This window comes from Vombatus ursinus, unplaced genomic scaffold (genome assembly GCF_900497805.2).
Source record: "Vombatus ursinus unplaced genomic scaffold, bare-nosed wombat genome assembly UNPS02014816.1, whole genome shotgun sequence".
NCBI lineage: Eukaryota > Metazoa > Chordata > Mammalia > Diprotodontia > Vombatidae > Vombatus > Vombatus ursinus.
Window position 1 is genome coordinate 4037584 of NW_020954594.1, and position 12370 is coordinate 4049953.

General features: G+C 43.1%; 1 protein-coding gene across 1 annotated transcript in view; it reads right to left on the bottom strand.

Moving 5' to 3' along the window:
* GRIK4 (glutamate ionotropic receptor kainate type subunit 4) overlaps positions 1 to 12370 on the bottom strand; it is a 436546-nt gene that overhangs the window by 248962 nt on the left and 175214 nt on the right. The window contains exons 5-6 of the mRNA XM_027835648.1: positions 8152 to 8330; positions 3260 to 3313 (exon numbers count right to left, since the gene is read on the bottom strand). Of these exons, the coding sequence (XP_027691449.1) occupies positions 3260 to 3313; positions 8152 to 8330 (233 nt within the window). The remainder of the gene's footprint in view (positions 1 to 3259; positions 3314 to 8151; positions 8331 to 12370) is intronic.

The following is a 12370-nucleotide window of genomic DNA, read 5'->3' on the forward strand; positions in this document are numbered from 1 at the left end:
CTGTGCTAGGCACTGTGGGAAACATAAAAAGCTATAAGTCTCCGTCTGCCCTTTCACAGGTCATAGTCTCTTTGGGGACACATGACAAAGACACAAAAGAAAACCAAGTAACAATACATAGGAGTGTTTGCCTGATAAGGGGAATGGATTCTAGGAAGGAGAAGGCATTGTAGGTTCATCATTTTTTGCATGAGAGGAGAATGGTGACCTGGAGACAAGAAGAGTTCCTGGGAAGGTACATTGCTTCTGTGAGGATGCCCTGGAATTGAGACATTCAGAGCAATCACTGCAACTAGGGACAGATACTGTTTGAAAACAAGGTGGCTCATGACATGAGGCAGTCTGGCACACCTTAAATGGATGTTTTTCTCCTACTTCCCCCTTACTAACAGCCCTCCCCACCTCCATTCTGCGCAACCATCCCATTTAGGTCCTGTTCACCTCTCTCTGTGGCCCCTCTCTATCCCTGAGTGACTTTTCCTCTGGCTCCCACTCCTACTAGCCAGCAAACACTTCTGCCACCACTTCCTATCCTCTCCAGCACACTGACGCTGGCAGAAATAAATATTTATAAGCTCCTACTGGCTGGACAAGGCCCTCAGTGAGCAGGCTGGCGCAGCCTCCTCTGTGAGATCAGAAATCGTTTTATTATTCCTAATAGACGTCTGTCTTGTCTCATCTCAGCAAGCAGAATGCTCATGTGGACTCCAGAACCTTCACTTGCTGCCTGGGTCTTGTAACTGTTCTATTTCTATGCTTTCCTTTCCTACCTGAACAGCATCATCTGTGGTGCTGTTTTTTTGCCCATTTCTCCTTACACTCAGGCTTCGAAATATCTTATTCTTATTGATTCTATCAATCAGAAAGGCACTGACAGAGGTCAACTCATCCTTTCCCTTGCCTCCAAGCAGTACTAGATTTGATCCATCCTAGTCAGATGAGAGCAAGTAGGGATTTCAAATGGGCCTTCTTATGAAAAACTTCCAGACAATAACATACACCTCATTGTGATCCTAATTGCAGTGTCTTACAACCCAACTCTTGGGGCTAAGTTCCAACCTGTGCCATCACCCTTGTGGCTTCCTACCTCCCTTGAGGGGGATGTTGAATGTTGACCATGCCCTTGATAGGAGAGTGCTATGTGTGGCAGCCCCCGGCATGCCTTTTGTCTTTGTAACTCTCCCTCTCCTCTGCTTCTCATAGGCACTGGAGGTAGAACGGAATTGTACTTTATTCTCTCTCTTTGCTCTCCTGCCAACCTGCCCAGGTGCTCCCTAGATCCTGCCTTATTTTAAGTGAACATGTCTGTGTAGCTGCAGGAATAGGCTAACTCTTCTCTCCTTGTTTACATGTTAATGCTCTGATTTTGGGAGGCAGTTCTCACAAGAAAAGCAGAAGAGCTTTGGTCCTCATTTTCTGCCATTGGTGAGCAGGCGGGGCAGTGTGGAACAAAAAGAAATCCTTTGTTTACAACAATCTACGAGGCTACCTGGCATTGGAAGTGTGTGAACATAGGCTGTGGGCATTGCTGTGGAAGGGATGCCTGCATCAGGCAGAGGGTTGGATTAGATGACCTCAAAAGTCCCTTCTACCTCTAAGATTCTTGGATGCTCTATGCAATGCTCTGGAGTCTATGTAATTCCACAGCTGCCCTCCTTATGGTCTGTATGTGCACATAGACACTTGGGAATATAAAGAAGCAAAGATCACACGGTTCATCCCTGTCTCTAAATTATGCAAGATAATGGAGAAGCTCTCCTGTTCTCAGACTTCCAGGAAAGAAGCCTACCAGGAAGCCCTTCCTAGAGTTTAAACCAGACTTTTTGTGGCAAAGCAATTTAAGCATGAAATGTTCTTCTAAGTGTTAAGCTGTAGAATTAGCAAATTGTTTGACTCAGAGTGGAACACTGGCTATGAATCCTAATACTGCTCCTTGACTTACTTAGAGTTTTCTAATAGACTTCCCATGTGACCTTGGGATTAAACATGCTGGGTCTCAGCTTCCTCACCCATAAAATGAAGCTGTTGAGCTATATTCAATTCAACAAACCATTAGACTGGGAGCTCCTTGAGAGGAGGGATTGATTTTGTCTTTCTTTGTATCCCCCAAACTAAGCAACAGGTAGGCAACAGGGAAGAGGAATGACAAAACTAGAGCCACCATGTAATTCTGCTCCTTTGCTCAAGACCTTAAGCTCAAGGGTTCTTAACCTTTTTGATGTCATGGACCCCTCTGGCAACTTGGTGAGGTCTATAGATCCCTTCTCAGAATAATGTTTTTAAATATATAAAATAAAATATATAGGATTAAAAGGAAATTGTTTACAGAATATTAAGAACACAAATTTGCAGACTCTGAGCTATGCTTTAGATGATCTCTAAGCTACCTTTCAGCTCAAAAATTTTGTGATTCTAAGTCATTCCCACCTGTTGCATCCTATTCTCTACCTTGAAATTGGCCTAGAAAGTTGAAAATTCATTCATTATTTCATTCAACAAACACTTGTCAAAGGTCTTCTTTGTGGAGAGAACCATGCTAGGTGCTGAGAAAATACAAAGTTAGATAAAGCATATTCCTTGCCTTTGTAGAGCTAACTGTCTAGTAGGGGGACAGGACACTTACACAGATAGCTATAAGAAACATTATTACATAAAAAGAGACACAAAACACTGGGCTATGTGAGGTCTGAGAAGGCGGTTTGTTGCTGACTTGGGGGAGTAGGGAAAACTTCTCAAAAGAGAATGTGAATGCCCAATACCAGGAAAACCAACACTAAAAAGATCTATTCATAACCCTGAAAAACTGGAAAAATGTCCTGCCATGACCTGTGACATTTGTCTGGACAAATTAGATTCTCTTCTCAGATTTATATTTGAATATAAAATTTAAGAATGATTGGATTTGAGGATCTCAATAGAATAGACCATTTATTTTATTATTCATGACATCTCTGTAACTCTCTTAGACTTCCAGAGAATGCACATTCCACCAAGGTCACCCCATTCCAATAATTTTGGTCAGGAAGGTCTTCCTAGAGTCTAACCTAAACCCTTCCAACTGCTATTTAAGGCTCCATTGAGTTTTGAGGATCTCAACAGATCTACATTTTCCAAAATATTAGAACCCAGTGGCTGTCTTGGGCTCCTTCATTTTTACTCCCCCTACTACCTAGTTCCTGAGCCACAGACACTCATAGTCCACCAACACTAATTAATGGTACTCTTAATGAAGAAGGGATGAAGTGTGAAAATGTCTTACCAGATTAGTGAAGATGTATGTGTAATAGGCTGATACCATCCCCAGTTCAGCTGCCTGGAAAAAAAAAAGAAGAGAGATTTAGGCGGGGTGGGGGGAACCCACTGGAGAGTAACTGTACCTGCAATGTCTAAATCCTTGCCACTCTCTCTGAGTGGTCTACCCTCTTCAGTACCTTGGAGAGTAGAAAATCTTGACTCTGCTCCAGCCCTTGCCTATAGCCAAGGGGTTGGAGAGGAGAACATAGCCCTCCAGGGCACTTTTTTCCCTCTCTTCTCTCTTTTCTGATCTTTTTTGTCCCTGATCAACCTTTCCTGTCAAGGTGCCTGGATATGAGGCTGACAGGTGCTATAGAAACGGACAAGTAGATTAGATAAATAATGAGTCCCTTTCTCCCCAGTGCCCATGCCTCTTCCTGATTGCATGGAAGGCTCTTACTATGTATCTGTCACCCCAAGGCCACTGAGAGACCACTGAAGCCAGTGTTCTTACAGTATATACTTACAGAGAAAATATGTTTCTCTACCAGGAAAAGATACAGGGAAGAAAAAAGATTCATTTTAAAAAGAGACAAAAGCATAAGAAATAAAAATTAAATAGTAGAATGGGAGTCAGGACCAAGGATACTTGTGTTCTAGTGCCAGCTCCGCCACTAATTAGCAGTGACCTTAGACAATCCACTTCCCTTCTATGTGCCTCAATTTCCTCATTCATAAGGTTCTTACCTTGCCAATGGACTAGATGGCTTTTAATGGCCAAAACAATTCTAAAACTCATGATCCCTCAACTTGGGCCCTTGTGCCTACTCTCTGATAAAACTTTCATGGGAGGTAAGCTACCACCCAAGGAAGACATGAGCCTAGGATTAGCTAGAGAAGGGAGGGTATAGCTCAAATGGTTAAAACCTATTGTATGAAATCTACCATTCTAAAGACAAAAGACAAGAGATCCCGAGTTTTTAAAGACTCGAATTCTGAGTAAATAAGGACTTTGTAGCTGAAACAGCTGCTCAATAAGGTAAGGGATTACTCTGCAAATCCTTTTGAATTCAAGAGGCAGCAATTGTGCTGCCAAGCCCCAACCAATCACAGGGGCATGGGCATTATGGAACCAGGAGCCCAACAGCCTCTCTTTCCGCAGATTGTCCTGCCTAAGATAGATTTGTCCCTGATCCATTGTATACTGGAAAGAATTTGGAATTCAGAATCAAAGAACCTCAGTTTGAATCCCAGATCAGGCTACTTGCTACTTATTTGACTTTGTTTCTATGCCATTCATCTTTCTAGGCTTTCATTTTTCTCATCTGTAAAATGAGGGGTGAGACTGAATTATCTCTAAGGTCCCACTCCAGTCTGTAAAGAACTTTGGGTCATTGTGTTCTGCACTGCCCTCCTCTAAGGGCCTTGATGCAGTGATGTAGGAAGAGGAAGGAGAGCCTTGAAGCCTTGCTGTGATGAGTCCCACATGCTTGCTCCTAATGGGAGCCTTTACAAGGCATTCAGCCTAACTGAAGGGACCCTTCCCCCCCTCTGCTCAATCCCAATTTAGCCACCAGGTTTCCTAACAATGACTACAACAGATTATGTTTCCCCATATGTTGTAGTCCCTCAGTAGAATGTAGAGGCAGCTATGTGGGGCAGTAGATAGAATGCTGAGCCTGGAGTCAGGAAGACTCATCTTCCTGAGTTCAAATATGGCCTCAGATACTTGCTAGCTGTGTGACCTTGGGCAAGTCACTTAACTCTGTTTGCCTCAGTTCCTCATCTGTAAAATAAGCTGGGGAAGGAAACGGCAAACCACTCCAGTATCCTTGCCAAGAAAACCCCAAATGGGGTCACAGTGACTGAAACAACGACAAAAAGAATATAAGCCCTTTGAGGAAGTAGTTTCCTCCCCCTTATTTTAGAAATTAGGGGAACTGAGGTACTGAGAGGTTAAGTATTTTTCCCAGGGTCACAAGGGTAATAAATGCCTTAGATGATATTTTGAACCTAGGTTTTTCTGTCTCCAAGTCCAGATTTTCCTTTGTACGTCCAGTGTCAAGCCCAGTGCCTTGTACATAACAGACATCTGTTGGATCGAATCGGTCTAGCTCTAGAAATTATGACTATTCAAGAATGATACAGGCTACAGATCCACACAGGGCTCCTTCTCAGGGAAAATAGCCAGACTGCCAATTGCCACTGAATTAAAACTCTGCTAGGACTGATAGGGAGACCAGCCTACAGAGAATGCCAGAATGAGAGGACTAAACTTTAGCAACTGAGACAAGGACGGGTTCCAGGCCTCAGATTCTGATCTAGGCTTTACCCCTCATTTTGCACTCTATGCAGGGTCAACCTCCAGTTAGGTTCCACTTGTGGATCTCCTTTAACCTTGATGTTTTTACTGGTCATGGCTAAGTGAAGGCCCTAGAGATGAGAGAGGAAGGAGCAAAAGAAAAGCCTGCATTTGGGGTGTATGTGTGAGTGCGTGTGTGTGTGTGTGTGAACATGCGCATGTGGACACCTTGGAAAAGCACTGCTTTGGCGCAGCGGAAAATTACTATAGCAACGGGCTGAAGGGATAGCCCTCGGTAAGGAGAAAACTCATTCAAATCTCTTATTAACTTCAAGACAAAAAAATGTGGGTGAGGGATGGGTGAAGGGAGAACAGAAAGGGGAGACAATAATTTCAGTGTCTGCCTGGCTTCTTCTTCTCATCAAAAGGTAAATAGGAATCAAGTCCCCAGGCAAAAGATAGCAAGGTGCACTTAAATGTAAAATTAAAATGGTTTTAGGATGGGCCAGTGAGCTCTGGAAAGGCTTTACCACAGTGTCAGCCCTCTCTAGCATCTATCTCTATTCTCACCTAACCAAGTGCCACTAGCACCTTGCCTGTGATCCAGGAAGGCTTCAAAAAGAACTGTCTGCTTTGCTCCCAAGTCTCTTCTCAACTGTACAACCAAATACACCCCATTCATCACTGCATACTGTCCTTCCCTTGGGTTCTATCCCCTCCTTTCCTGTTAGATGGACTCTAAATCTATGATCTATGGGGCAGCAAGGTGGTACAGAGGATAGAGCTTTGGGGTTGGGATCAGAAAGATTCATCTTTCTAAGTTCAAATCTAGCCTCAGACATTTACTAACTGTGTGATTCTGGGCAAGTCACTTAGCCCTATTTGCCTCAGTTTCCTCATCTGTAAAATGAGCTGCAGAAGGAAATGGCAAACCACTCCAGTATCTCTGCCAAGAAAACCCCAAATGTAGTCACAAAAAGTCAGACACGACTGAACAACTGAATAGATCTATGAGCTTTTGATTGATCCTATGACTCCCCCAGATCAGAGAGCCAAAAGACAACTGCTTTCTGGGAGGGAAATGCTATTCAGAATTGCTCCAACATTAGGAATGGCAAACTTGGAGTCTTTTCTACAGTGTGTCCCAAAAATCTGACTTTCATCTTTTTGTCCTGTATTATGCCTAGAGTGGGCAGCTAGGTAGCGCAGTGGATGGAGCACTAAGCCTAGAGACAAGAAGACTCATCTTCCTGAGTTCAAATCTGGCCTTAGACATTTACTCGCTGTGTGACCCTGGGCAAGTCACTTAACCCTGTTTGCCTCAGTTTCTCTTCTGTAAAATGAGCTGGAGAAGGAAATGGCAAACCACTCCAGTATCTTTGCCAAGAAAACCCCAAATGGGGTCATTAAGAGTCAGGTCCAACTGAAAATGACCGAAAATGACTAAACATATGAATGGGCCCAGAGGGGACTCTGGCTTTGGTCACATAAGGTGATGGCGAGGGAAAGTTCTATTTCCTGAACAGGCAAGGGTTAGACAAAAGGGTCTTCAAGGTTTCTTCCAATTCTAGGATTCTGAGTGACTGTGGAAACCTGCTTTAAACTGCTCCAATGTCCCCTACAGATGATTCACTTCCTTCTGCCTATAAACCATCACACAGGCTATGTCTTTTTTATTCTTCCTTATCATTTTCTCCACTAAACTGTGTCTCCACTTTCCCTCATCTCTCTCCCTCTCTCCCTCCCTCTCTCCATCTTTCTCTCATCTTTCTCTCTCTCTTCCTCTCCTTCCCTCTCTCCCTCTCTCCCTCCCTCCCTCCTTCTCTCCCTCATCTCTTTCTCTCTCTCTCTCCCTCTCCCTCTCTCTCTCTGTCTCTGTCTCTGTCTCTCTCTTTCTCTCTCTCTCTCCATCTCTCTACCTTAAAAGTCCAAGTCAAGATTACCCTTCTTCTAAGAAGTCTTAACTGTGCCTTCACACAGATTTGACAATTATGAATAGTCATTCACTTGGGTTTTGTCGATTTGTATGTCCAGACTGTAACTGCTATAACTGTAACTAGATTTGGAATGGAAGGATCTGGGTTCAAACCCTAGTTCTGTCACTTACTGCTTATGTGACCCTGGGCAATTCATTTGAACCTCCTTGGGCCTCAGTTTCCTCATCTGTAAAAAGAATCTCCCTTCCAACTCTAAATTCATAATGCTATGATCCTTTAGGCCAGGAAACATGCTTTCACCTTCCTTGATACTTTTTATTTTCAGGAAATCTGAGTTCAAATTCCAGCTCTGCTACTTGCTAACTTTGTGACCATGGGCATGTCTTAGCCTCAGTTTCATAAGTAAAATGAGTCTATAATAATACTTTCACTTTCTATCTGGAAAACATTTTTGTAAACTATTAAGCGTTATGTAAATGAAAAATCACGATTATTATCCAGCTAGCATTTAGAATAAGAGTGGGGAAAGAGGGAGGCAGCAGGATGAGGGGGATTTAATCTGGGTTGTGGAATGACTCGGGGAATATCACTTGGAGGCAGCCAAGAGAGCAAATGCTGGTGAAAAAAAGACCTCCCTCTTGGACCCTATGTCCTTCTTTCACAGCTCCAGCTCCCTACCTTCAGGAGGATGGTGTGGGACATGGAGGCATTGGCATGGATGATTATGGTGGCTGTCTTGTCATCTCGGATCTCCTTGAGGAGCGGGGTGGGATCCCGGCTGTCATCCAGCATCCTGACGGAGAGTGTGTCCTTGGAGATGAGGAATTGTCTGAGCAGCTTCTCCAGGTTTAAAAGGCCTGAGAGAGAAGAAAGCAGAGACCCTCTGAGGACCTACAGGACTGACTCAGGAACCTGTGCAACAGAGTGAAAATTCTAGGCTACAAGCCCAAAGTCTTGTGTTAGACTTTGCTATGTAACCTTAAGTAACATTTGTACTTTCTGAAAAGATTGCTCTCAGTCTTAATCCCACCCGTTGTGGATGTGATGTGGTTAAAGGGGCAAATGGAGTTTCTTTAGGTCACCCTGACCATCACAACTTCTTATTTCCATTTTTACCCACCCTTCCACCAATCCTCTACTTCCAGGAAGACAGGCATCAGAGACCCAAGAAACTGGCTAATTCCCACCAGGCCAAGGGTCTGTCAAAACCTTTAAGTTGTTGCATGAAGACAAAGTGTGTTTATAGTTTTAGACAAGCTTTGAACTGTACTCCAGCAGAAAACCAATTTGGGACTTAGCAGAAAAAAAAAGTGTCCTCAGGCTAAGGGCCCTCTGATACTTCCGGGCACCCAGACACTGGGATTAAGTGGGTCCAGGATCTTTCTCCCTTTCTCCTTTCCTAGATGAGTGTGCCAGGAGTGTATAAGTGTGTGTGTGTGTGTGTGTGTGTGTGTGTGTGTGCATGGCAGGGATCTTCGGTAAAATGAGTATCCCAGATTCTTTTGGAAAAGGAACTAGAGGCATTGAATTGCCTATGGAAAGCAAGAAAATAATGGATACTTTTTTCCCAACTGGTCCCCATGATTTTAAAGACTTTATGGTATAGGATAAAGCATACTCTATTTGGAATCAGAGGACATGGGGTCAAGTCCAGGCTCTGCTGATGACTATTTATATGCTCTTGAGCAAAGCACTTAAACTCATTTGGAAGTAAAATAATTAAACTAAATAGTCTTTAAGGTCCCTTCTCCTAAGATAAACCAGGGCCATGTGTGCACATACACACATACACATAAAGACGGGAGGAAGAGATGTTTAGGCATCTATGAGCTCCCGCCGCCCAGGTCCAAATCTGCTAAGGGAAACTACAGGCTCATGAATGGCAAGGTCAAGTAGCGCTACCATAAATAAATAAATATATATATATATGTATATATATATATACACATATATACACACACACATATATATACATATATACATATACACATACATACATATACATATGATCATAGTTGGAAAGGACCTTCGGGGTCATCTTACTTTGCAGAAGAGTAATCTGAGGCCTCAAGTGGTTAAATGACTTGCCCAAGATCACACACATAGTAAGTGAGAGAAGCAAGATTGGAACCCAGCTGACTCTATTCCAAACTTTCTATTGTTTACTCATTTTTTTAGCATGTTTGACTCTTTTTGACCCCATTTGGGGCTTTCTTGGCAGAGATACTAGAGTGGTTTCCCACTTCCTTCTTCAGATCATTTTACATATGAGGAAACTGAGACAAACAGGGTTAAATTACTTACTCTAGGTCACACAGCTAGTAAGTATCTGAGGCCAGATTTGAACTCAGGTCTTTCTGACTCCATGTCCAGGGCTCTATCCACTGTGCCAATTACTTGCCATATATTCCAAGCTACTTTGCCCTATAAGACTCCTAAAAAAGGAAAGACCTAGAGCTATGAGTTGATGATGGCCCCATTGGCTTAAAGCACCCCAACTGGTTATTCCTAAGAATATGCTGTCACTCCTGCGTCTAGCTTGGCTCTTAGGGATACAGCACAGCAGAGACATCTCTGATTCCCAGAGGCACAGATGACCAGGAGGCTGAACTCTGTGATTGATCTATTCCTAATGCCAAGGCCAAGAGAACAACACAACTGCAAACATTACAAGGCACTAGGGAAAGACTCCCTGCCTAGGGTGGAGAGGAGTGGAACATACATCCTTGGAAAGACTGGGATTTTCTTTACTTTCCAATGAGGAAGAGGGGATGGCAGAATGCTGATCTCAGTGATTTGGGCAACACAGGGCCAGGCCTCCTCTAGAAAGCTTCCCCTCTCCTATGTGGCCATCATAAAGTGCTAAGTCCTTTTTCCAAAACCCCAGAAGGTAGGGAAAGAAAAGAGGAAAACAGGGGTCATGCTATTTTAAAAATTTCTTCCAAGGCAATCCAGATATATGTATTGCAATCAAAGGTCTTGGTCTTTCTCCCCTTCTTCAAGAGGAACCTACGTAAGAGTTTCAGATAGCCAGAGAGAGAGGAGAGAGGAAGAAGAAGGGAACTATAACCCCACCTGAGTTTTTTTGTCTATCAAGTCTCCAAAGACAGTGATACTTATGGTACTTTTCACCATTAAAGCTAAAAGCTCATTTTGGAGTAAAAGGAGACAACATTGTCTGGTGTAAGATAATGTAAAAACCTGGAGAGCCTGGTTTGAATCATGTACCATATTGCTGGGTAGCCTAAGGCAAATTAGTTTCCCTCTCTGGGCCTTGTTTTGCCCTATCCATAGATTGTAAAGAATATCCAGGAATAAGGTGAAGAATAAAAAGCCATCTGGATCCTTATGTAGATTTAGACAATGGCTTAATTGCTTAGTATATGCTTACTCTGCAGTGAATAAAATGAATTATGCAAAAAAAGCCATCTGGTTAGTCATCTGATCACTGTACACAGAAAGTGTTCTATAATGGTAGGACCCACCTCCAACATCAAGACCCACTGGCAGAACAAAGAACTGCTAGCTCTTTAGCACCAACAGTTGCTGCTCAGCCTAGCTACTTTCTAAGAACGCAATGATGATCTCCATTAACTTTTCATCTTTATCTCATATTATTCTCTTCCATATATGCTGTGTATAATGAGATAATCTCTACATTTCCTACTGTTTCTCTCTTGCTCCCACTCTTCCCCTTGCCTACAATGGCCTTTCTCAACTTTTTGGGTTGAATTCCTATCCCATCCTTTAGAGTTCAGCACAACTGCCACCTCTTCTATAAAGCCTTCCTAGATTCCGCAGACTTCATAGAGCACTTTGCTCCTCTATTATGCAGTTATCTTGTATCTGATTTATATGTTGTGGCTATGCCTTGATGTGCTTCTATGTGTACATGTTGTCTCCCCTGCTGCAGTGCAGGGTCCCTGAGGGCAGGGACTATTTCACTTATCCCTAGTGTTTAGCACCGCGCTAGGACCACAGCAGGTGTTTAATAAATGCTTGCTTGCTTGATTATCTTGTATTATTTTGTATAAAGGTTAATTGCATTTGCCTTATCATCCTACTAGACTATAAACTCCAGGAGACCAGGATCTATGCCTTATTTTAATTTGTATCTTCTCTAGTCCTAACACAGAACTATGCATATAATAGGTGCTATTAAGAAAGGTGATGAGTTGAATTGAATTATATCTTATCAGTGGGTGAGCTGAGCTGTTCACTGAGGGAAACTGGACATTGAAGGCAAATCCCAGTGATCCCGGAGTGATGGCTCAGAAAATTTTTCCAGTCTGGCTGGGAATGAGGCCAAATCCCCAGGGAATCTCCAGAAAGGCAATGAAATTCAGCAAAATGAGATAAGGAAGCTTGGGGAACGACAGCTGGGTTATGTCTAACATAAGGGAGCCCCAGACAACACAGCCCAGGGACATTTTATCCCTGGGAAAGAATATACTGAGAGTACCAGGTAAACTACCCAGGAGGCTCATCTCCCATGTCTTTCTAGCATCTTCCACACTCCATTGCCCAGGCCTCAGAGGCCATGACAAGTAGAAGGGTCAGGGACACTTCAAGAGAGATCTTAGAGTTTGTACCTGGAACTATCCACTCAAAACAGATAGCCCCACTGAGGGTGTTCAAAGAAGTAGCAATGGAAAAGCATGAGAGGGAAGCATGACATAGATGAGGAGTCAGGACACCTAAGTTATAGTCCTGGGCTTGCTACAAATTACCTGTGTGACCTTGGGCTTAACCTCCCTTTGGGTTTTGGTTATCTTATTCATAAAATAAAACTCAAGCATTTATTAAATAATTATTACATGGTAGACACTGTTGCTAACTACTGGAGATACAGAAACAAAGACAGTTTTTGCCCTCAAGGAGCTCACATTCTTCTGGG